General features: G+C 41.7%; 1 protein-coding gene and 2 non-coding genes across 8 annotated transcripts; 1 reads left to right on the top strand and 2 right to left on the bottom strand.

Annotated features, from left to right (window-relative positions):
* The first annotated feature begins 1,483 nt into the window (after window positions 1-1,483).
* dennd3a (DENN/MADD domain containing 3a) lies at window positions 1,484-23,227 on the top strand. 6 transcript variants are annotated; one of them, XM_019254846.2, is made up of 31 exons: window positions 4,944-5,045; window positions 5,243-5,453; window positions 5,559-5,649; window positions 6,164-6,319; window positions 6,529-6,664; window positions 7,510-7,625; window positions 7,709-7,839; window positions 7,943-8,054; window positions 8,160-8,279; window positions 8,395-8,493; window positions 8,590-8,709; window positions 9,192-9,307; window positions 10,024-10,179; window positions 10,288-10,384; window positions 10,485-10,588; window positions 11,067-11,272; window positions 11,349-11,508; window positions 11,909-12,065; window positions 12,241-12,463; window positions 13,667-13,746; window positions 13,953-14,132; window positions 14,289-14,459; window positions 15,454-15,583; window positions 15,870-15,977; window positions 18,133-18,230; window positions 20,137-20,291; window positions 20,718-20,784; window positions 21,018-21,090; window positions 21,187-21,305; window positions 21,408-21,545; window positions 21,632-23,227. In XM_019254846.2, exons 3-31 carry the CDS (start codon window positions 5,569-5,571, stop codon window positions 21,824-21,826), a joined length of 3,804 nt encoding a protein of 1,267 aa, XP_019110391.1. In that variant the 5' UTR covers window positions 4,944-5,045; window positions 5,243-5,453; window positions 5,559-5,568; the 3' UTR covers window positions 21,827-23,227. The 6 variants fall into 6 exon arrangements, 5 of the variants coding, with proteins under 5 accessions (XP_019110390.1, XP_019110389.1, XP_019110391.1 ...); XR_003463637.1 differs by lacking the exon at window positions 5,243-5,453 and having other exon boundaries at window positions 5,011-5,045; window positions 21,632-22,351; window positions 22,926-23,227; XM_019254845.2 differs by lacking the exons at window positions 4,944-5,045; window positions 5,243-5,453 and adding an exon at window positions 1,484-1,707.
* Window positions 4,443-4,514, bottom strand: trnah-gug (transfer RNA histidin (anticodon GUG)). Its single transcript has one exon. It is a non-coding gene; the product is annotated as a tRNA-His (tRNA).
* trnah-gug (transfer RNA histidin (anticodon GUG)) lies at window positions 4,871-4,942 on the bottom strand. The gene has a single exon. It is a non-coding gene; the product is annotated as a tRNA-His (tRNA).
* Window positions 23,228-25,007: the final 1,780 nt, after the last annotated feature.

Raw genomic sequence — 25,007 nt, 5'->3', positions numbered from 1 at the left:
AAAATAAAAGCTCGAGGAGGTCAGAGCGTGTTTATAGTGGCAAATAACGAATAAAACCCATCTTATCCGGGGAAATGGACTCTTGGACATGGATTATCGTGATAATAACTACCTAGATGAACAAACACGTTTGGAGAAACTTTATTTGAAGAGTACTTTGAGTTTTTAGTGTCATTTTTATGAAGGGTGCGGGACTTATGACCTGTAGCCACTATAGCCAGCCACAAGGGGGCTCACTTTGACTTGACTCATTTATTGACATGTTTGCAGAGGTATGTCCGACAGTACAGTTTACCGGGGTGAAGGCGGGCGGGTGTAGACGATCCTACACCGCGAAAATGACAGATCAGTCAAAGTGTTAGTTAGTTATTATCACGATAATCCATGTCCAAGAGTCCATTTCCCCGGATAAGATGGGTTTTATTCGTTATTTGCCACTATAAACACGCTCTGACCTCCTCGAGCTTTTATTTTGGCACTTCCGGTTACCGGCATTTGAATTTGCATTTTAGCTAAATATTTAGTTTCACCCGAAACATTTAGCTTCAACATTTAGATTTAGATTTAGATTTAACATTTAGATATATATTTAACATTTAGCTTCAACATTTAGATTTATATTTATATTTAACATTTAGATTTATATTTAACATTTAGCTTCAACATTTATATTTATATTTATATTTAACATTTAGATTTATATTTAACATTTAGATTTAAATTTAGCATTTAGATTTAGATTTAGCATTTAGATTTTACATTTAACATTTGGATTTAAATATTTAAAATATCTCTAAGTTCACAAATATTGTTCTAAATGTGCAAAAAAGTGACTCTCAAAAATTCAAACCAGTTTTTTAAACATTGTTTTTAGCTAAATGTGACAAAATGTTGCTGTTATTTTCAGAGCGAGACGCTTTACAAACGGCACCCCATACTTGTCTGTTTAAATAAAAAACATGCAGGTTAAACTGTGAGTCAACTGACTTTCAACCATCAATTATTGACTATTACTGACCTAACATCATACCTAACATAACCTATAGACCTTCAACTTCTGTGAGCCATAGCCATGCACATATCTTAAAGGCTCCTGTGTCAGGATTAAGGGGTGAAATAAAACTACAAAATAAGTTCAGTCCGGGCAATATAAGCCTTATTTAAAAGTAGAACAGCACTCACCATTACTGAGAAACATAGCTAATTATACCGTCTTCAATTTATGTGGAGAACTTTGAATGAATTAATGTATTGTATGCATGTACGTTATACATAGAAGCTATAATAACAAAGTGGGCTGCAATGATTTGTTTGGTTGTTCAGTCAGTTATTATAATTTAAAGATCGCATACATGCATTTTTATCGGTGTTTACATTAGCAGTACACTAAATACGCAGCAGGTGGCGTCATAATACTTTTCAACCCAGCTCACCGAACCGTAAAAGAAAACTGATTTTATTTTGAAATTTGGTGTACAGGAACTCAAAGTGAACGTGGCGCAGCGCCGAGTTTGACAGACCAGCGGCAAACCACAGAGAGAGAGAGAGTGTGTGTGTGTGTGTATTATAACCAGTTGAATCACAGCTTACTGTAATAGTCAGAGACCACATTGAAGTCAGTGCTGCTGTTGAAGTCAGACTGTTTAACGCCGAGCTGGAGGCTAACTTCACCGTCCGCCTGTGGAAATGATAACCGAGTAACCGAAGGTCAGTGTTTGATTTTCAGTCTTGCTGAGTCAAGAATCTTGCTCGACTGGCCTCTACAAAGTCACTCTCGTGTCTCACTTGACGGTAATGTCGCTTGTCAGCTCAGAAATGCTCCAACTCTGTGTGTGTGTTAAAGTGTTGTTATACAGTAAAATGAGCATACATGAATGTAAACAGCTGCGTGCTTTGGTAAAATGGCTGTATTTCACTTACTTCACACTGTGTTAGCACATAAACCACATGTTTCTGCTTTTTTTTTTTTTTTTTTAGTACTTTTCCACCCGCCCGCCAAAGCAATGAAATCATTGAACTGATGAAAATAAGTGTGTCCACAGGTGGTGTGAACATTAATATGAAAAGTTAGTTTTTAATGCAACCCTTGTGATATAATGGACTACATTCATTTTCTATTGCATGGATGTCTTTTATACTTCATGATTCTCACTAACACACCTGGTACATATTGGCCGGTGCACATAAAAGGAGCTTCCTGTGTGTCAGAGGAGCTCTGGAAACTCATGGGAACATGCACTGTCCTGTGATCTCAGGACACCTCATGTTGTGCTCCATCACGAATGAACATGCAGCCTGTGCAGCCGCAGGTGATAGATGGAGTATAGATGGATCTTTCCAGTCTGAAGCACCTCTTGGTATTGCTGCAAAGTTTGAAGCCAGAGAATGGAAACACGCACTGGTACACAAAAGGCAAAATGAAACTGGCTTTCGTTACTCTGTGTATGTGTGTTAGTTCTCTTAAGCACTTCCATGTGTCTTTTCAGTTCTATAAAATTCCTGCTTGCGAGGAACTGCTTGGTGAAATTGCTGCCGGCTATACCAACGCTGCTTCATCTCTGAAATATATGAAGACAAACTTGTTTGTTAAAGTGCCTATGCAGTCTCTGGACTACCTCCCCCCTCTTCATTAACACTTTCACTATGATTGTACCTGTATGGACCGCCACCTGAACTTAACTTTAAGCCCTGACTATTGTTATTAGAGTTATTCCACTCAATTTAGTTTGTATCTTTGTAATCATTGTGTAATGAAGACATGAAGCACAAGCACACAGTATAAACTTCTACATAGAATTCTTCTTCAGTCTGTCTCAATCTCACATGCGTCTTATTAAGTGCGCATCTCACATCTGCATTATATTAAGTGTTGGGTGTGCGTGCGTGCAAGAGGCCAGCCACGATTCGTGTCAGATGGTTCTAACGAGATGCAGGACATGAGTTGAGTTCATGAGACGTGTAAACAAAATGTCCCACACGCACAGGGTTTCCAAAATGAGGGGTTTCAAGAAACAAATGACTTAAGTTTGTGTGTGTGTTTCCGTGACACAGCAGGGTAATTAGTCAGAGGCCGGAAGGGCCTAAAGAAAGAAAGAAAGAAAGAAAGAAAGAAAGAAAGAAAGAAAGCCTGTCAAAGGTAGAGAATAGAGATCAAATGAAAAACAGGACAAATCTGGGATGGAAGAGGTGAAAAGCAGGGAGGTGAAATGATAGAGAGGTATTGGAGGGTGAAGGAGGACGGTTGAAAGACGCGTAAGAGACAAGCTGAGAAGAAATAAGGGGGCGATTATACAGAGTGCAGCTCTCTGGGTTTTGCCTGTAGCTGCAACTAATGCAAGTCAGATGTTTATTCTTGGATCTGCCTGACCCAGAAACAAACCTGGATAGACAGATAGGTAGCATGTTAGTATGGTATGATGATTGTTAAGAACTTATTAATGTCGATGTCCCCAAACATGTAGGCTATACCCCAGGGGGTACTACTGCAGTTTCTAGGGGGTACATGGACTAATTACTTAGATTAGGAGAATATTAACTGTAAATCACTTTTCTAAATAAAAAACTGCAGATAGGAGTTAGCTACTTTTTCAGCTCTTAGTAGTATCATCAGGTTTTCTAAATTTTAAGGTGGCATACTTAGTTACGATAACTTGGTTTTCCCCATCTGTGAGTTTGATGACAAAACTGCTCTATTGCAACAGTGACTGTGTGTGTGTGTGTGTGTGTGTGTGTGTGTGTGTGTGTGTGTGTGTGTGTGTGTGTGTGTGTGTTGGATGTTTATAGATGTGTCTGCATGTGCCCCCATAAGTGCGTGTATGTCGGCACACATCTGGAGGAAGTTGTGGGAATTGTGTGTGGGTGTGTGTGTGTGTGTGTGTCATGCCTAATGCTTTAAGTCAGTTTCTGCTTTTTCTGTCATTCATTCAATGTTATACAAACTAGATCTGCTCAAGATCTATCTTTATACTTTGTCTCAGATGAGGTCAGCATCTCGTTTGGGAATCTTTTGAGTCACAGTCGAAATAGGAAACCTTCACCACAGTTCTTTTTGCCGTCATTGTCATCAGTATTTTCCCAGTAGTCTTCTGTAATCATATTAAGCGTAGGCGATGAAACAGTATGCGGTTTGATGAATATAATGTACACATTTTGATTCTTTTTAAGTCACTTATAGTTTCTCCTTTGTTGGCTATATTTTGACTACTATTCACTGTAGCAGCAAGGCAAACTCGTATGTGAAAACATACTTGACAATAAACCTATTTCTGATTCTGATAATTATTATATTCTCGAGTCGAACACACACAACCTATTCTTTTCTACTGTTTTAGTTTTTTGTCCTTTAGACTCTGTTGCATGACATGTATTAAACCATAGTCTACATTTCTCCTTAGTCAATCTGTTTTTAATATTTAATTAATGATTAATACACAAAGCACAGCTGCCGGGACCCGGATTCGAACCGGGGTTGCTGCGGCCACAACGCAGAGTACTAACCACTATACGATCACGGCTGGCCACAGTCAGCTGGCAGACGCCACAGCTCTGACCATTGACGTTGATGTGTATCAGTTGTAGCAGTGTAGCTGCTCCTCTGTATATCCTGCATGTTCTAGCTTTAGAGGCTACGAGCCTTTATTCTGCATTTCACACGTCATGTTGACATAATGTACATCAAACTGTATGTTGACTTTAGCACGGTATTTACACCATAAAGAGGTGTGTAAGCCAGGTGCATATGAATAAACACACAATACATAACGCATAAACAAAGTGGATATCTTGTGCTTACTGTGTTGAATGAGACAGTTTGATAGATGCATAGATTAAATTTGTCCTCCTTGAATTTGCTTTAAAATATCCAAGGAGCTGCCGTGACCCGGATTCGAACCGGGGTTGCTGCGGCCACAACGCAGAGTACTAACCACTATACGATCACGGCTGGCCACGAGTCCTGACAGGAGACGCCCACACTTGTCATTTTGTGTGATACTGTCTACTGTCTGTCTGGAGATCAGATGGATGATGGAGATGAAAAAAGAACAGTTGAGTTTGGACACATATCTTCCAGTTACTTCTTTGCCACCTCTTGTCTGTTTAAATAAAAAACATGCAGGTTAAACTGTGAGTCAGCTGACTTTCAACCATCACATTAACTCTCTCACAGAATGTGTCTCTCTCTCTCTCTCTCTCTCTCTCTCTCTCTCTCTCTCTCTCTCTCTCTCTCTCTCTCTATATGCAGAATTTCTAATTTAATCTATAGACCTTCAGCTTCTGCTGGCTGGCCGGTTGATGTTTGCAGATTTCTTGTCATACCTGCGAGCAGAAAACTGAAGGCTGTGTTTGGCTTGTTTTGGCGCGTGGAGAACACAGAGCACAACAGCGGGTTGATACTTGAGTGTTGAGTTGTGTCAGATCTCATCTGTTGTGCAATTTAAAGTGTGAATCCAGAGGTAGCTACCTCAATAGAAATGGTTAATTAAACTGCTAGCTGGCTAATGTGATATAATGGTCTCATCTCATCTAAATGCACTTCCTGCATGTGTGTTTTCTGGCAGTGTGTGTGTGATGGCAGAGCTCCCGTCTGGACTGCTGGAGGCATGTGTAGTGGTTGGAGCCCCCAGTGATAAGCTTCGAGACATATACCAGGTATACATATATATATGTACACACATACCATCCCAAGCAAAACCATGTGCAGTCAAAGTATGCAAACAAACAGAAGTACATCCACCTTTCATACATCTTGTGTCAACATTGACTGCACTCGTGGATTATTTGTATTTCACTTACTGACTCATTTCTCCATACGTGAGCTCTTTTGCATTTTAGTTAGCTCTAATCTCCACAATATGAACAGCTGGAGCATGTTTGTGACAGGTGTGCATGCGGTATCTTAGAGATAACACACATTCTTTGAAACAGCTAAGGCTAGACTAGATCTGATTGGTCAGTTTTATCTTTTTTTTGCAAGATTTACAGCCACTGTAGTTTCTCCTACCTGCTTGAAAGGGTAGGGTGAGGCGAGGGATATTCAGTCAGTTGCAATCTGTACTCTCACCGCTAGATGCCACTAAATTCTATACGCTGGACCTTTTTATGTGTACAGTGACTCCTAAGTTGCCAAAACTATAACGCCAACTCTTTCCACGCTGTGTCACAGCTTCATCAGCAGAATAAGTTAAATGAACTCCCCCTGCTTGAGGCCGAGGTACTTCAGGTCCATGCCCCGCCCTTTGTTTCCAAGGAGACCAACTCCAGCCAGTTGATCGGTCCAGCTTTCAGTCGTGTCCAGAGGAGGAGGAGCTTCATCAAGAAGGTAAACATTTTCATTTATGTGCAACTTTAAATATAAATTCTCAGAATATTTAAATATAAAAGCTAAGAATAACTTGTGGAACACGGTTTCGTTTCTGTTTTTCGGGCTTATATAACACTTCACATGTCTATTAAAGAGCAGGCACTTCAGATCAAATTTAACATGCAGAAATAAGATCTATATTTTGTTGTTCCTCTGTTTGTCTGCAGAAGAGGCGAGATTGCGGCGCAGAAGTGCTGCCTAATGGAGAAACAGCTAATCGTACAGAAGCGTCCTCAGCAACAGAGGACATCAGTGTCCCAAAGGATCTGGACCTCATTGCTTTGCCACAGCTCTGTTTTCCTGGTATGGCGTCAGACTTAACATGACGGTGTTCTGAAATTGAACTTGACAGTCTGTACCTCAGTAAGACCAACATGTTTCTGGGCACTGTCTGCGTCTCCAGCAACACGGTTTTACTTTTGCCTGCTATGCATTGTTTCATTCTTTAGCACACAGCATTGCATGTTGTCTCATGTACTGATCTAACTAGATACTGTCATGACATGCGTGATGTTGCAGCACTGTTGTTAGACAATGGATCACTATCTTGCCAGTCTGGCAACAGAACAACAAAGTTCCTAGATACATAAATAAATATTCTTAAGTAGTTATCTTGCTATGCTGGCTCAGTAGCCACCATTTTATTGATTTAATTCCACAATGAAGACATTGTCTCCATAGTTTCCATGGTTACAACTATACCATGTAAACAGCACTGCACGTCTCTCATTGTCATGTGTGTCTTTGATCAGGCTTGCTTTATCTTTCTCGTGCTTCATGTCGCATGGTCAGATGTATATCACTCATGTAGAGCAGCATTGCATAGAAGCTTTTGTGATTTAGACAGCCGTGCATGTGTATTTGACATGATTGTATTACTTCTGATCAGAAACTAGCGACAAACGTCAAGCAAGGTCAGCCACACAAGACATAGCAGCCAGCTAATGTTACTTACTAGCCCACAGTAGTCAGCCCAGCTCGCGACTGTCTTTCAGCCTTGTATCTCACCAAGCTCTCGCCGGCCACTAAAAGTCAGTCCCAGGTTTACTCTTGTCCGACCTCTTTCTCGGTCAACTTCACCAAAAACAGTCAAACAGTTGGCATAGTAGCATCCTCTTGAGACTTGTTGGTTTCCATTGGTTTCTCAGGTGGTCTTCAGTTAGCCAGTGAGCAGAGAGAAGACAGTTATCACTTCCTGGTTTTCACTGACCTTTTTGGGAACCGAACCCATGGTGTCGTTGTGCAGTACTACAGACCTGTACAGGTACACACACACAAAAACAAACAAAATATGTTGGCTCTTATGAACGTAGACAGTTTGTTCTCATTGGCTGTCTGCCCTGTCAGTCCTGTCAGGAAGGTGCTATCCTGAATGGCCACAGATGGAACTCCTCAAAGTCCCGTCTCTATACACCTTTTGCTGTGTGTATCATCTCCAAATTCCCGTACTACAACGCTCTGAGAGACTGCCTGTCATGGTAATCATTTCTATTAAATACATAAAGCTAATGGAGAACCATAACCATGGTTAAGGTGACCTGATGACAAGTTAAACCCTTTCTTTTGCCTTAATGTTCTCAGTCTCCTGGTCCAGTTGCGTCCTGCGAGACAAGCAGACTTTGAGGAGACGATAAAGGAATTTTCAGCCAAGCTGTCTCTGGTGCCTTTACCACCTCCTGGACAGCTACATGTGGTGAGAAAACACTTCGTCCCTGCACTCTGTGTTTGTCTCTCTGTGTGATCAATTTCTAGATCTTTCTAAATATGTGCTGTGTGTGTGTGTGTGTGTGTGTGTTAGTGCTTCAGCCTCCGTCCCCTCCAAGTGGTTCTTCCGTCGAGGGAGGATCAGGACAGCCCTGTTATCGACATCGACCTGCACCTACCTTTCCTCTGTTTCACACACACAACCCTGCTCCAGGTAACACCAATTCCACTGGTTCACTTCTTGTTAGAAGTAATGTAAAACACGTCCCACCTTCATTCTAGATGAGATCAGATCCTGAGTTAACTCCATGAGGCCCTCCTCTCTCTAGGTGCTGTCCTGCCTCCTACAGGAGCAGAGACTGGTATTCTTCTCTGCTGACTGGGCCAGACTCACTCTGGTCGCAGAGAGTTTGCTGCTGTACCTGCAGGTCAGTGGAGGAGGAACATGACGGAATATTTGACTTTGAAGAAATATTCTAAAACTTCCCTCGTCTGTTTCCCGTGCTTCTGCTCGTCTCTTCCAGCCTCTGTCCTGGCAGCAGCCCTACGTTCCCGTTCTGTCTCGAGGAATGTTGGATTTTCTCATGGCTCCTACAGCTTTCCTGATGGGCTGCCACATCAGTCATTTTGAAGAAGTCGCTGCAGTGAGTTCGACTATTCACCGTCTCCGTTTAAGCTACAGGCGTTGTTGTTGTTTATCAGCATCAACGTTTAAAGTCTGGGCCGTCTTGCTTTTCGGCAAACCTTGAAATCAAGTCGATATCCAAACTGTTATTCCTCCCTACAGGAAGGAGCACATGTGATTATCATTGGATGGAAGTGATTGTTTCACGTGTAATAGATAAACAAGAACAACTTGTCTTAGCCAGCAGATTTAAGTAATGTTTAAATTACTTTAAATGAGTGTGTTTCACTTGTCCAGTATTTTTCTAATTTTCTTGATTGACATGCAGTACTTAACAATAACTGTTTATTCTCCCCTGCATTCATCTTCGTTCAGTGTCTTACAGTAGCTCACTTCACATGTTCAACAATAGCTGTCTGTTAGCCTGACCCAGCAGGGCACAGTCAGACCGCGTTGTACTCATTGTACCTACAATACGTGTGTGTGTATGTTTGTGAATAGGAGACGGAGGAACTAATCCTAGTGAACATTGATGATGGCATCATTCAGTCATCATGGACTGAAGCCATCGACCTACCAGTTATCCCTCTGGCTGCAGCGGAGAGCTTTGTATCGAGGTAACACTTGAGCTACACCGTAAAATCAGCATTACCATTAAATAGACCCGTGGACAGAAACTACTATACTGTGCAGACTTTCTGTTAATTAGACACCATTTTGGCGCTGCTACCGTCAGTACATCCTCAATTCGAGGAAATAGATTTGGAACTTAAATCAAATCTACCCCCCTTAACCTCTGAATCAAATCACAAAGAGAATGCAGCTTAAACAAGTGAATTGAATTAAAGTCCTTTAAGGTGTTATCGGAATTTTCTTTAAAAAAAACTCTTGAATAATGAGGACTGGATTCAAAGTATCAAAGTTTAAGTTGAATTTATTATTCTTGTACAAGAAGGAGTGTTTAACAGTGCAACACATAAAAGGGGTTACAGAGAAAAGGCTCCCTGAGGAGCTCTAACAGTTCTTATACAGTTTTCTTAAAATGGGCTGTCTCGGACACCTCCCCACTGATAATTCCCTTTTTTGGTTTTCTGCTCAGTAATGAACATCATGTTTCTTGTCCAAAATGACACTTCTCAGGCCTGTCTCTCTTGTCCTTGTACTATTTTTATAATTATCTCTCCCTGCCAGCCTCAGTAAAAACGTGCCAAATAAGGGAAGTCGACGAGACATGCAAAAAACAGGACACACACACTCTCTATAAGAGTTAAAACATCTGCACCCCAGTATAATCCTAATTTTTATAACACAAGGCTCTTACATACTACTGCAGGGCAGAGTGTCTCCAGCTTCATTATGACTTGGAGATGTGTCACCTTGGAGCGGGCACCGATGCCAATGCCCTGCGATGCCAACGCAGAGATTGGCAGACGCGCCTCAACACGCAGATACGAAACATCACCCTGGAGCTAGTAGTCAACATCTTCAGGTAAATCTGTGTGTGTGTATTTAAAACACAAAAGATACACCAGACAGTTATGAATCTGACTGAAACCATTTCTTTCTGTTCCTCTGTCATTTTTCATCACTTCATCAGCGGAGTTCAGGACTTTCTAAACCACGAACACCGAGTTTTTAACAGTGAGGAGTTCTTGAGGACTAGAGAGCCATCAGACCAGTCCTTTTACAAGAAGGTACACTCATACATACAGTACATAGACGTACACACTAACACACACACAGAGAATTCTCTGACAGTCCGTGCCACATGTTTCTCTTTGTTGTTGTCCCCAGGTATTAGACACACATATCTTCCACTCGTTCCTGCGCGACAGGCTCAACAGGAAACGGGACAGCTTCAGCCGCATGGAGCAGAACATGAGTAACCATGCACACAGGTATGACGACGTCCTGTTACAGAGCGTAACCAGGCAACACGGAGGGCATTCAAGTGAAAGCTGAGTACAGTAATAGTTTCCAGCGTTCACGCTGAAGAAAAAAAGAAGCCTGGGTTTGAAATATTTTCTCCAGCTCCCCATTGTTCCCTGTTACGCAACTATTTGTGTCAGATTTAGTGCGAACAACCGAGCTACAGCAGTAGACACTGACTTTGCAAGTGTGGCTATAAACTTTAAAACACTTTTAATTTATGTTGTGGCCATACAACATTATGTACAGACTAATTCCAGAGCTGCCCCAATGTTGTTATACTTCTTAAACCCAGTAGAGTTGAAACAGAGAATTAAAAGACGCCACTGTTTATTCACCAAGTAACTCATTGACAAATATTGACAAAAATCATAATTAAACCTGCTTCATCCATCTCCATCTCATCAGCTCAAACTCAGAGTCTGCCCCTTCTTTGTCTCTCTCCAGGAATCGGGCGATGTCAGCATCTCCCCGGCGTCCCATCATATCCGACCTGACCAGGACCGGCTACAGAAGCTACACCAACCCTGCCGACAGACTGAGCAAGAGGCTGGGAGCCAGCCTGCCTAACTTGGATCAACCTGACAATGACACTACGTCTACCGTCGCCTCCAACAGACCAGCCTCTCTCAGGAAGATGACCCCTGATATCGGTAAGTGCTGATGGAGGGAAAGAACTGAAATCAGTTAAGAGATGAGCGGTTTCTAATTTCACTTGTCACCTTCCAGGGTTGAAATCGCCTCAGAAAACGGTGAAGGTTTTCCGGCTCCCAGAGTTCCCCCCTCCGTTGGCCTACCATTATGTCCAGAACTATTATTCTGACATGGTTGCTTATCTGGGGAAGGCTATTAATGCTACACCACCTGAGGAATCTGCGTTGCTGGCAAGGTACACCGAGGAGAAGAAAGCAAATATCTGATCATGGTCATCCAGAAATAAATAGTATTTCTAGGACACTGTTAGTGATGAATTTGAAGTTTTACATCCTGAACCATGAACTTTAGACGATTACTCCAACTCAAACAAAATCTTCAAAAGTACTTCAGATTTCCTGCTGAGTCACTGTTTTTGGTTTCGGGGTATCCCAAACAAGAAAAACAGGTTGTGTCCTCTGAGTTGCAATGTTTTTCATTTATACCGTCATGAGTGACCTACATTTCTAAAAATAGATCATCACCCAAAGCCTTTAATTAAATGCAAATTAAGCTCCACGCAGGTTGTGTGTATGTAAAACAGCTGACTTCTGGGCGACTAAATGACTCAATCCTGTCAATGTCTGTCTCTTTAGGTACCACTACCTGCGTGGTTTGGTCAACACCGTGTCCAACAGGCGCCTGGATGCACTGGAGGACTTCCAGAGTCTTTATAAGACCGACTCGGATATCTTTCCTTCTCAGATGGTAAAGTCGCTGGTTGACTCTCTGCCAGAACTCGAGCGGTCACAGGTCAGTCCACCATGAATGAAGACGTTGTGTGTTGCACAGTTATAAATGCTGTTATCAAGGTTCACTTAAGTTAATCAATTCACACATATTTTATTGAGGTTTGTGCAGCACGTTGTTTATCATCAACACAAGCCATATTGATTAGCAAATATTAACTGACTAAATCTTTCCACAGACGGCCACACGGCCAGAACTGAAGCGCCTCATCAGTCGGGTAAAGAGGGACCAGGAAATAGAACGCTCGCGCCACAACAATGGGAACGAGGATGGCGCTGTGAAGCGCTTCCAGCTGCCGAAAAAATACATGCAGCTGGAGGAATTTGTGAAATGCATCCAGGAGTCCGGCATCGTGAAAGACCACGGAACGATACATAGACTCTTTGATGCTCTAACTGTGGGTAAGTAACACACTCATTCACACAAATTTTCCCACTATACCCCTCCTCCTCCTCCATTTTTCCAGGCAAACATTTACTCCTCAGGTTAATCATTACCTCACCCCCTCTTGAAGAAGGAGTTTGTCATGTGAGGCTGTTTGGTGCTGTAGGTGTAACCAGGACTGCAGTGGTCATTTACTGGCCTTTAGCTCATAGCGACATAACTTTAAGGCTGTTAATGCCTCTGGTAACCGTTCTCTCACGTTTTAGGCGATGCTCTCGCTCTGAGCAGGTTTAACACCACAGTAAACATTACGAGCAGCCTGTAGCAAGCAGTGCCAGCCTGCGAAACAATTGTAGTGACCTGACAACATTCCCGTGATCTCAGATTAGAAGCAACCTAGAAGGCCATGAAAAGATATTTAAGTCATGAGAGCTGCAGATTGATTTAAGGAGGCATGTTTGTTTTTAATTGAAGATAAAGGCAAGCGGAGGAAGCAAGTTGGAAGAGGGTGTGCTACAGTACTTTAGCCAAAACTGCATGCTGGAAACTCCAGCAAGAAACTCCAGGAAGAACATTTGAGCTTATCTTTCCCTCCATGTTATGTTATTACTGTAGAAAAAGGCATTTCATGTCCTCTCCTGACCCACGCTGGACATACAAAGTGTTGTCGCCTGGTTTCAATTTATTAAAACTAGACTGCAGAGTATGTGTGACTTAACACGGCTCTTCAATTTCACTTTAGTAACTCACTGTGGTGGATTTTTGCAGGTAAACAGAGATTTTGGACGTATGAAGTTCTTTTCTGAGTCCCGTTTAGACCGGCTACTACACAATGAGAGGGAAAATATTGGATACTGTTAGTGAGTCATTTTTTAAAATCTAAATTCCAAAACAAAAAAGAAAGGCTTGTGTGACGTTACTGTAACTTAGTGGCCACTAACACAAGGCTGCGTCTGTATGTGATGTTGAGTGGGTGTGGGGGAGAACACAGACTGTATACTGTATGTAGTCATTGTTGTGATACAGTGAGAATGGCAACCCCCAACTGCAGGCACGCTGGCAGATTAGATTGCCTGGAATGAGAAAAAGCTGCAAGATGTTTGTATGTGAGGAAGAGAGGATGAAGCCGGGCATTTCTATAAAGGTTGCACAGTCCACCTTTGTTCAATCTAGTTTTTAAACTCAGCTCTGCCTGCAAATAATGTGTTTATTTGTTGCAGGTCATCAGAAGCAGGTCGGTCCAGACTTGTTTCGAGTCTTCTACACCATCTGGAAGGAGACAGAGGCCGAAGCACAGGAGGTCTGTTTGTGTCCTGATATTTAAGTCTGAGTCACAGGGTAATGTGACATATAGATGGAAAATCAACATCTCGTGTTGGTCAGCTGATCATAATTCAAATTCTCTAAGCTTATTTTACCTGCTCACAGCCATACAAACAGCATGATGCAGCGCTGGCATTAGACGGAGTCAGAGAAATCACCCGACATGTTTTATGTCATTTTCAGGTGTGCCTGCCGACGTCTGTCTTGGAGCACATCGAGCCCAGCGAGTGCGTCTTCAAGCTGTCCTCCTCTGTCAAGACGAGCCGTGGCGTTGGCAAGATCGCCATGACTCAGCGACGGCTCTTCCTGCTCACTGACGGACGACCAGGATACGTGGAGGTGGCACAGTACAGAGATTTAGAGGTGAGACACAAGACCTGTTTTGGAATGAGATTAAACTGAGCAGATGAAATGTTCTGAGAAGAGAAAAAAAAAATGTTTTCCATCAAGACCGGATGCTTGAAAACGTCCAAGTATGTTGATTCAGCATATTTATCTACACGCTGTCTTCCTCTGCAGGAGGTCAAAGTGTCTTCGGCTCCCTTCCTGCTTCTGCGAATCCCCAGCCTGAAGCTGCGTGTTCGGGGTAGGAAGGAGGCGTTCGAGGCCAATTTGAAAACAGAGACTGAGCTGTGGAACCTGATGGTTAAAGAGATGTGGGCCGGACGCACCATGGCTGACCAACACAAGGTATTTGTCAAGCTTACATTACAGTGTTTAATCTACTCGGCTACTTTTAAATCTTAATTTGAGCAGGCCACCCAAACCTTTTTATCTGCATGTCGTCGGACACAGGAAGTGGAAGCGCTGGAAGCATTGCCCGTTTCTTTTCAGCACCCACGTTAATCAGTTGGGTTCTTCAGACAGAGCATGGCCAGCTTGAGATGCAGTTTCACCATCTGTTTTATTTATTTTTTTATTTTTTTGCAATGCCACGAGTGAATCTGGCAAAGAAAACACTCTGCAGCCCAACAAAACCCATGAAAAAACACTGCAGCAGGAACATGTTTGGAGAGGTGACCACACTGACCGGAACAGACCAGACCTGAATCATTTTAGGACTGAAGATTTGGAGAAACAGAAACCGAATGGAGTGCTTTGTTTAGAGAAGATATTTTCTACATGGTGTTTGAGAGAGTATATAGTATTTTTAACATCAGTACTTTCACTTGTAGTTGAGGAATGTAGCAGTACTTCTTTCCATCCCTGGTCAGTATGAGAGTATCTGTGTTTGGAGGAAAAGAGAAAGAGGAGAGAAGAGAGGAGAGGAATAAATGAAGAGAGATAATTTGGTGCTTTTGTTATTCATAGCAGTATCAGTTACTCTGTGTCTGTGTTGTGTGTGTCTTTGCTCAAGTGTGTGTGCGTGTGTATTATGAATGCTTCATGGAATTTCAGCCACACCTACTAAGATCACTGAAGTTCACAATGACTGGCGTTTACACACACACACACACACACACACACACACACACACACACACAGTGGGTTTCCTTTGTGAAACTAGACAAAGTAACTGTAACATTGTCTCTCACTCCTCTCTTTCTGCCTCATCATTACTCTCGTTTCTCTCTTTTATGTTTCCTTTCCCAAATATTTTGAACACACATGCTTCAAATCTTTGAATCTCTTTGTCTTTAAATGCATTCACTGCATGTTACTGTAAATGTGTCTCTGTCTCCAGGACCCCCAGTACATGCAGCAGGCTCTGACCAATGCCTTGTTAATGGACGCAGTAGTGGGCAGCCTTCAGAGCAGCAAGGCCATCTATGCCGCCTCGAAGCTGGCTCACTTTGAACGCATCAAGATGGAAGGTATTTTGTCCTGTTTGTGTTTACCGTCTAGAGCTCCATTAAAGCCACAGATTCTGTCAGTTTGACACCATTAATGTCGACTCTGGAGCTTGATGACTTGGTTTCGGCTGATTTTCATATTAAACACACTTATCCGGAAACTTTAGGTGTCCCTAGCACATAATGACTCATCAGAGGTCATGTGGAGATTTTTATTGCTGTTTGGGGGTTTCACAGCAAAGTGTGTGCATTCAGCACCTGTGTTAGGTTAGTTACCTGTCTTTGACAGTGCTTTGTTTGTCTCTAGTGCCGATGATGGTTCCCAAGACAACCTCAGAGACGCTAAAGCACAAGATTAACCCCTCACTGGAGCTCGCTGCACCTCAGCCTGTGGATGTACTACTATACACACCAGGTACAAACACACACACACATATGCATACACGTGTGTCCCATAACCAAGCGGGGCCTTCAGTGTTCATATTGTCAGTGCATTGTCAAGTGTCTCAGTTTCAACACACGGTTACGGACATGTATGCTGACTGCTAAATGATACACACATGACCTTTGCTTTATCATTACCTCACTCTGTTTCAATCACTCTTTCCCTTCACCAACACTTCCTCTTCTGATCTCTTTTAAAGGGAAACATAAGGAAGTCCACCAGAAATATAGAGATCTAAGTGAAGATAAAGGCTGTCATAAATCATGTGAAAGAAGGCAGACAACGCCCATATGAAATATTACAATAACAAATATGAGTCTTCTTGACTTTGCTTCGCAACTAACTTAAAGCTATAATGTAATATAATAATAAAATAATACTTTCTGAAGCCATTGGTACAAAAGTAAATAGTATTTAGTGGATTAACAACCTTGAGTAGAAATTGGTGTTTTTTGCAATTTTGCACCCCTGGCTAACAGACTGAGCTAACATTAGCTAACAGCAGCTACAGTTGGCAGCGGGTTTACTTCATTGTCCATCAGGAAACTCACGAGAGAGTTGATGCACAGCAGCCGGAGGACATCAGAGGGAAACTAGGAAACATTTTCTCCATAAAATATGATCCGGTTTCACCAAAATCAGTGAAATAGCACAAAGTTACAAAGTGCAAGAGCGGGCGTAACAGTGTGGGGAAGACAGAGACACTATTTACCTGATTTTACAACAGTGTAGCAACAAAAATCAAATTAAATCTATTTTATGACAGAAAACAACTACAATGTTGCTTTAAAATGAAAAAAGCACAGTGTGTGTATACTCATCGTTATTGACCTAAAACAGTTCATATAGTTAAGTATAAGAGCAGATATATCGATGGAGGAAATGTAGTTTACTTTTGAATAAAAGGAGAAGTTTGAAGTTTGTTTGAAATGTTGTTTTTCTTGTAGTTTTAATTGATAGTTAACAGTTGGAGATGGCAGTAAACAAGGTGACGTGCAGTAAAAGGGTCCTGGCCGGACATGAACTAAACACATTGCTGTTAATAGTCAGAGTCTTGACCCTGAGGCCAGTAGGGTTCCCCGTTACTGAACAGTATAATGAGAGTGAATCACATGTTACATTCACAGTCACCAGATTTCAACACATTTAAACACTCGTGGGAGTTTTTAGAATGACAGCACCATAAAAACACCAAATGAGGAGTCATCTTTACCAGAATGGAGCTTCTGTGTCAGCGTGTGGTAGCCCAAAACTTTACCAACACCTTGATGTTTTTTTTTTTGTTTTTTAGTTTGTCCCTCATCAGGAAATCTCAGTCATCACATCTGACCTTAAAACACAGGAGTGGCTCGCTGGTGTTTAGCCTTTGTGCACAGTCTTGATTTTATTGTCTGGAGGGCAGACAGTCTCATTACATGGCAGGAAGAAGAAGAAGGGAGCGGGCTTAAAAAGAACTATAAAGCCGTGGCCTTCAGTGGACCGACCATCTGGGGCCACTTAGATGCCCGGCTGGTGGCAGACTGACCCCCAGCACTAACACACTCATGCACACTCATACTCAGTGGTCCCCACATGTGCAGACACTGTTCAGTTCTTCTGTAGCAGTCAGCTCTTTGGTGAAAAGAACAAATCTGTCTATTCAGATCCTCCCTCTCTCCCTGCCTCTCCCTGCCTCTCTCTGACTGGCCGGTTTGAATATAGGTCACTGAATTGAATTCCTGGCATATGGCCAGTTCACTCCTACTACTCCCTCCTCTCCACTCACTTCTCCCTCTCTATTTCACTCACTTTTTACATCCAGCCTCCTTCCCAGCTCTCTCTTTCCCCGCTATGTCCCACTGCTCCTCTTAGATTCTCCTCCTATGAAATACAGGATGTTACCTTCTTTTTCTTTCCACCAGCAGTGCTTTTAAATAGCTACAAATAAGTTAGAGGAAACATGACCGTTAGGTAAAGCTTGGGTGGAGTCAGGCTGCAGAAAAATAGTTTTGAACATGAAGTGTTTCCACTCAAACCGTTGGTTGGTACTCACATTTTTTTCTAGAGTAAACACTGTCGGCCGTACACCACAAGACTGTGATAAGCTATTGAGAAATAACAGATAAATTCTGCGTGTGTGTTTCAGGTCAGCTGTGGGTGTCCGTGAGCGGTGGGAAGGTGATGGTGTTTGATGCCTCCAGCTGGTCCCTCACACACACTTGTCACGTTGGGAATGCAAGACTGGTAAAGAACACACACACGCACACACACTCCACACATGCGAAACATGCACAGCAGAACACAAACGCAAACTGGAAGGAAGCTCGTAGAGCACAGACCTCCACCCAGACCAACAGTCCAGTGTTTTGCAGTGACATTTAAGTCAAAATGAACTGGTTACAATCAACAACAATGAAAAAGTGTCTTGTTTTCTGTAAAATATTTTTTTAAAAAAGAAAAAAATATATATTCTCATTCTGATCCACTAAAGTTGATCCACACTGTTTCCAGCAAGTGTATTGGCTCCTGGTTTGTTTTGGTTTCTGTCTCACAGAGCAGAATCTGATTTCTCCAACAAAAATGCACAAGCTGCATGAGTCAACACGATGTGAAACACATATCAGTTTGGCATCGTTTCAATTCAAAACAAATGGTAAAAAGAGTAATAAAGGTAATGCTGGCTAATGTTGTTCTAGTTGATGATGTATGGCGTTTTCTGGTGTCCGACTGCTTCACATCACTGCATGGAATCAGCAGATAAACAGCAGAAAAATCAGATACAGAGAAAATTTTTTTCCTCAAGTTCACTTCAGACAGCTTTTATCTTTTATGTTCAGACTTGTGAGCGCGTGTTTTTGAGTGCACAGTGTGTTTTGGATAGTTTAAATCCTCCCTCCTGTTCAAATATCGACTCTCATAAGAAAATAAACAAGTCGAAGTGCTTCCCTTAAAGCTGGTTGCAGACCGTTGGCGGTAAATGAGGTTAAGGATGAGTGTGAAGCTTTACGGCACGTCTTAGGACTGTGCTAATCACTGACCTCTACTCAGGCATGCAGGTCACGGTCATATGAAATATGTTAACCAGCGTGAACGAGAGGGAGACACACAGAACCGTAATATTTGCACACACTTCACTGTCAGATCACGTATCAAACACCTGGACTGTGCTCGTGCTTCTGCTGTAGTTACTTGAAGCGTGACGTGTAGACATGTAAAATAACGGTCCATGTGGTTTTTATCTTTCGAAGTTTGAATCTGTACAAACAAAAGTTTATAAGACAATATCGCCATCTAGTGGAGAAGTTTGGTGCATTGCACAATGAATTTCCCTCCTCACTAAACTTGCAGCATTTTCTGATTAAGCAGAACCTGAAATATACTTTAAATGATGCAAACCTGAATCTACACTTACCTGTTAGACCTACTGGTGATAAACCAACCTTTATTCATGCAAAGGCAGCGAATAATGATTATTTTCATGACTAATCTGCTGGGTGTTTCTCGATTAATCTGTGAATTCCTCAGCCCCTTAAATGTAAAAGATAAAAAGAATAATGGCCCAAGAGCCCAACTTTAAGAAAAAACAAGCATGAAATAAAGCCAAGTGTGTTTTCCCAAGTTGGAACACGTTGGCCACTGTAGAAAAATACTCCTCACAACATGAGGGTGCTTAGTTTGGTCCAAACAGCGGTCCACAGTAACCACCTGACTTAAACAGTAGCACATCCTCACAGTTTACTGTAAAAGCTGGATCCAGCAAATGTTTGATTATTAAATAGTTGGCACTTATTTTCTGACTAATTCATTAATCTAGTAATTCTTTCAGCTTTACTTTCATTTGCCTGCAAAGAGAAATTAAACCGTGCACATAAGTAGTGATTAGATCCATTTCACCCACTAACTGCTGACCTTAAAGGAAACTAGTGGCACTGATGTAAAATCTGTGCAGATGAACACAGTCAAATAACTATGCCGACTGCATGTAAACCCTGAAGCAGGCTCCCGTCTGTATGTTTTAAAATAACCTTGGATTTACTATTCATCCAGAACATGGACTCCCTACTTCTTTCTTTCATTTCCTCAAATTTGTAGAAAACCACTTCTAATGTTTCCTGTGGCTGCGTAACTCCGGGTGTCTCTTTGTCTACAGAACTGCATGCTGGGAGTTGATAAGGATCAGGTCTGGATGGGCTCCGAGGACTCCGTTATCTACATCATCAGCATGGTGGCGATGGTGTGTAACAGACAGCTGACTGAACACAGAGCAGAGGTCACCGGACTGGCACTTGACACCGAAAAATACAGGTAACACACACACACACACACACACACACACACACACAAATCCTGTCACACAACTTTAAGCTCTTATGAACATTCACTAAAGATTTGCACAGAGATACACCTTAAGGAGTCATAATACAGAAAACAATGCTCTCAGTGGAAATGTCTTAGCTTTCATCCCGTGAAAGCAACTAATTCTGATGCTGTTTATGATTTTATATGATTTTAAATGCAGTTTTTGAGTTGTATAGTATAGTATAGTATAGTATAGTATAGTATAGTATAGTATAGTTGTATAACTGTGTTCTAACTTCACACTTTCATGTCATTCAGATTATAATTAACTGAGCTGAAGTTAAAGACTGCAACAGACATTTAAATCAGTTCTGCAAAAAACTGCATGAATAAAATTCAAATTCAATTTCACCGGTGGACTTTGTTCTTCAGCCAGAAGGTGGCGTACTCCTGCAGTGCAGAGGGAAGCGTCATGGTGTGGGACATCTCGACACTACAGGTCAGCTTCAAACACTGCTGGAGGTGTTTTAAACTGTTTGGATTGGTTTCTGTTTCATCAGACAATTCTCTTGTCAAGTACTCAATAAAACAGCGTGCTTTATATGTCATAGAATGTTGAATTATTAGTTGAGAACAGATTTTTTTAAAGGATAAAATAGTTGAAGATGACTCTCCTGGCTGCTCAGTCATGTTGTTTTGTCATCATTGTGATGTATGTGTCAAACCTCTCAGGTGAAGAGGCACTTTCGCCTCTCCTGCGACCGCCTGCAGTCGGTCTTCAGCTGTAACGGAACACTGTGGTGCTGTAAGTTTTCACACTCAACGGAGAATTAAAGACGGTGAACTTGAGAAGCTGATGGTGGAAATTCATTAACGTCTGTCCTCCTGTCTTCCTCTCCAGGCTCCAGAGATAATATCATGGAGGTGTGGAGGACCGGTTCAGTGAAACATCGTCTGAATCTGCCAGAACAACAGAAAGGCTCCTTAGCTACATTCAGCTATGTGCTGCTGTTACCTGAGGTACCACACTCACACACACACAGTTTGTGTTCATCTCTGCGGTGCGTATTGTGTATCTGAGTGTAACTCTTTACCTGCTTTGTGTGTGTGTGTGTGTGTCAGGTGGAGGAGCTGTGGAGTGTTTGTAAGGACTCAGGAGAAGTGTGTATCTGGCACATGAAGGACACGAGCAAACCTTTCCATCGTGTGGCTCTACAGGACTGCACCGGATGTTACTGCATGATCAAAGTTAAAAACCAGGTTAATAAACAGTACTACACACACACACACATCAATCACCTACACATGCATTTTAAGCCTGGCAGTGACCTCCCTCTCCTCTCCAGGTGTGGGTTGGCGGTGTTGGCCGCAGTTCTACCAAAGGGAAGATTTACATTGTGGACATGGAACGCTACCAGGTACTGAAGGAGCTCCACGGCCACAACGACATGGTGACGGCGCTCTGCTCTGCCGAGGACCGCTACGTCCTCAGCGGAGCTGGCAAACACGACGGAAAGATCGCCATCTGGAAGGTGGAGTAGAGCAGAAAACAGACGAGTGTTTGAGCGAACGCGCCGTGAACGAACAAAGGACCCGCGTTGAGGGTGTGTGGGGAAACGAGCAGAGATCTGTGTTATTGGAAACCTCCGCCTGCCTTTTCGAATCTCGGATCTGACGGGATCACACGGCACTCATGTGAAGCAACAAGTTTACATAAAGCGACACCGACTGAGCAGCTTCTGCAGCGCGCTATGAGGTTGTGATCCGCGATCATAAATACTAACAGTACTAACACGGGAACATGAAGGACAAACAAAGACTGAACAAAGAAGTTCTGCTGGATGTTTTTTTTTTTTAATCCAAAGTGCTTCACTTTACTGAAGGTTTTTACATTTTCTAGTATTGTCATACTTAATTTAATGCTGTGCCTAGTTTTATATTTGATCACACTAGTATTATATGGGAACACTGTGTGACTGAGCCTGCACTCCAGCTGTGTTTCAAAGGAGTCAAACTACCCTGAAAACAAAACTCACCTCACCGCGGGAAGAAAACCCCCTGAAAAGGTTTGTTTTGATGGAAGTTATGCTTTAATGTGCAGTGGAGAGTCATGGGAAATATGATGAAAGATGATACCAAGTTAGGAGCTGGACCTGGCGTGATACAGCAACGTGTGTGTGTGTGTGTGTGTGTGTGTGTGTGTGTGTGTGCGTGTGTGCGTGTGTGCGTGTGTGTGTGCGTGTGTCTCAAGTTTAGCCCTGCAACAACTGAGTCTGACGAAAACACACAACCCAACAGTGTTCCGCACTTGTATTTCTTACCTCATTGTTAGACAAAGTTTCTATATTTATTTCCCTACAAGATTAGTTTTATGTTAACAGGGAGTTGGTTTTAACAAGTCAAACTGTTTTTAAACACACATCAAAGCCTTTAAATTCCTGCCTATAAAATGCTTTATGCATGTTAAGAAATGTCGTTATTTCTCGTTTTTTAAGTGGAAAGATGTGCTTTTAATTTCCTGTGTTAGAATGTGTTCATAATCGTATAATAAGATTTGTGTTTTATGAAAACAGTAGTGTTATTTGTGAGTGAAGCAGGACAGACTGAACTGAGACTTTTCTTATTTTCTATCTTTCACAGACACTTTGAGTTAACGTTCTGGGACTCTTGAACAAGTCAAGAAGGTGCACATAGTTTTTTTTTTTCCCTATTTAACAAGTGGGATATTTTTGGTTCATAACACCTGCATTCAAACGTTCAAATGATCTTTTATTAATGTATTTGTACACTGTATATAACTGGTGACAATGCAAGCAGCTTAACTGTCGATATATTCTGTGATTTGTTTTATCAATATTGTCTTTATAAAACTGTATAATATCTCAGACCGTTAAAAAGATTTTCTTATATTTAACCAAACAAACAAAGCAAATACACACTTTTAAAAAGAAGTCTTCAGATTGTTTTTAATGTTTCATCCAATTTACTCTGTCTGGGAGTCAAACCTGAATCTATAATGCAACTAATCCGAAGATCGGTGGTTTGATCCCCTCCAGTCTGCTTGTCGAAGCGTCCTTGGGCAAGATACTGAGCCCCAAATTGCTGCCGAAGGCTGTGCCATCGGTGTGTGAATGTGTATCAATGGTTAGCTCCTCAAACTGATGAACAGTTGGCACCTTGTATGGCAGCCAATGCCATCAGTGTATGAATGTGTGTGAATGGATGAATGAGATACGTACTGTAAAAGAGCTTTGAGTAGTCAGAAGACTAGAATGGTGATATGTAAGTACAGTCCATTTACCATTTAACCAACTCTTCATGTAACATTTGACAACAAAGTCATCTTAATGATTTATTACTGTTTCTGTCCCAGAACTACAGCGTGTGAACGCCAAGCCTTTTTTCCTGCACTTCTTCGATTTCACCAGAAGATGGCTCTGTTTGACACAAAATAGGTTTGCTGTCGTTCAGCTTCCCAATATCAATAAATGATTAACTGCTATAACTCTAAATTGTTAGTGAAAGATTCTATTAATTATAATTCTCAACCGTTCAAGGGGACATCATCAAAGCCGTATTCATTATTCAGTCACGTATCAAAGAGAAGAGGTCATATTTGAGAAGATGGAAGAAGACTAATATTTGTCATTTGAGCTCCACTGCAAACAGAGAAGCTGTTTGACTCCCTCTGCGTGGGCTGCAGGGTGTTTAGATAAGACTGACAGAGCCATAACGTAAAGCTAGAGCGGACTGGGTCCACCCTGATCAGGTGTTCCTGAGCAAAACACAGAGTCCCTGCAGGCCTGCTGCTCAGTGAAACACCTCTGACCTCTCTCTGTGTTTATGTGCTGGAAATTGTTTTGTTACATAAAGCCATAAGCAGCGGTTAATCTCTCAGCGGGCAGGAGAACTCATGCCTCGACTGCGGTGGAAGATAAGTTGTTGTCTGCAGTCTCCTGCAGCTCTTAATCAGTTTCCTTTAATCCATAAACTTTAACTTACAGGAAGCCATAGCTATGTTCAAGAGAGGGGGAAACAAGCAACGATCGCTGTTTGTGCAACTTAAAACCTCATTTTGAAACAGTACATTTAGTCAACAGAGGCACAGTGCTCTGCAGTACAATGCTACAAAGAGAGAAATTCCTCTTAACTTCATTAGAAGTTAGTGCAGTTCTATTTCTGACTCTTTGTGGTTTCTCAAAAAGGAAAAAAAACAGACGTTATGCTGTAGAGGAGGAACTATCTTATGACTGGAGGATAAGACTGGTGTTATTCTGGGTTTTTCCGTCAATAAATGCCATAAAAACATGTAATTCTTTGGGCAAATGTTACATATTTCAATATATAAATTATAAAATGAACAACAATGAATGGTAAAGTTTGAACAAAACCTCTTTAGTTATTATTGTTAATACATAAAGGTTGAGCTAAACTGCTTCTTGTGACTGCGAGTCTGGTTTGATTACGCACGACAGTAGTAGCAAATAACCCAACAATTAAAAGCCTGTCCAGTTCAAACTAATAAAAGAATAGGATGTTCATGTAGAGCCACATCAGTTTTTGTATGAAAAATGTCTCATGAAACATTATTCAAAATTTTAATTTCAGATCTCTTAAATTAAATTGGGATAAAATATACTATAAAATATACTACTTTCAGTAATATATAATCACCTTAAAGACCGAATCGTTATGTTTTTATTACCTTACAATTAGCTTTTT

The sequence above is a fragment of the Larimichthys crocea genome, chromosome XIII (assembly GCF_000972845.2).
Source record: "Larimichthys crocea isolate SSNF chromosome XIII, L_crocea_2.0, whole genome shotgun sequence".
NCBI lineage: Eukaryota > Metazoa > Chordata > Actinopteri > Sciaenidae > Larimichthys > Larimichthys crocea.
Note: the sequence above shows the minus strand (reverse complement) of the source record. Positions and strands in the feature narration are given on the sequence as shown.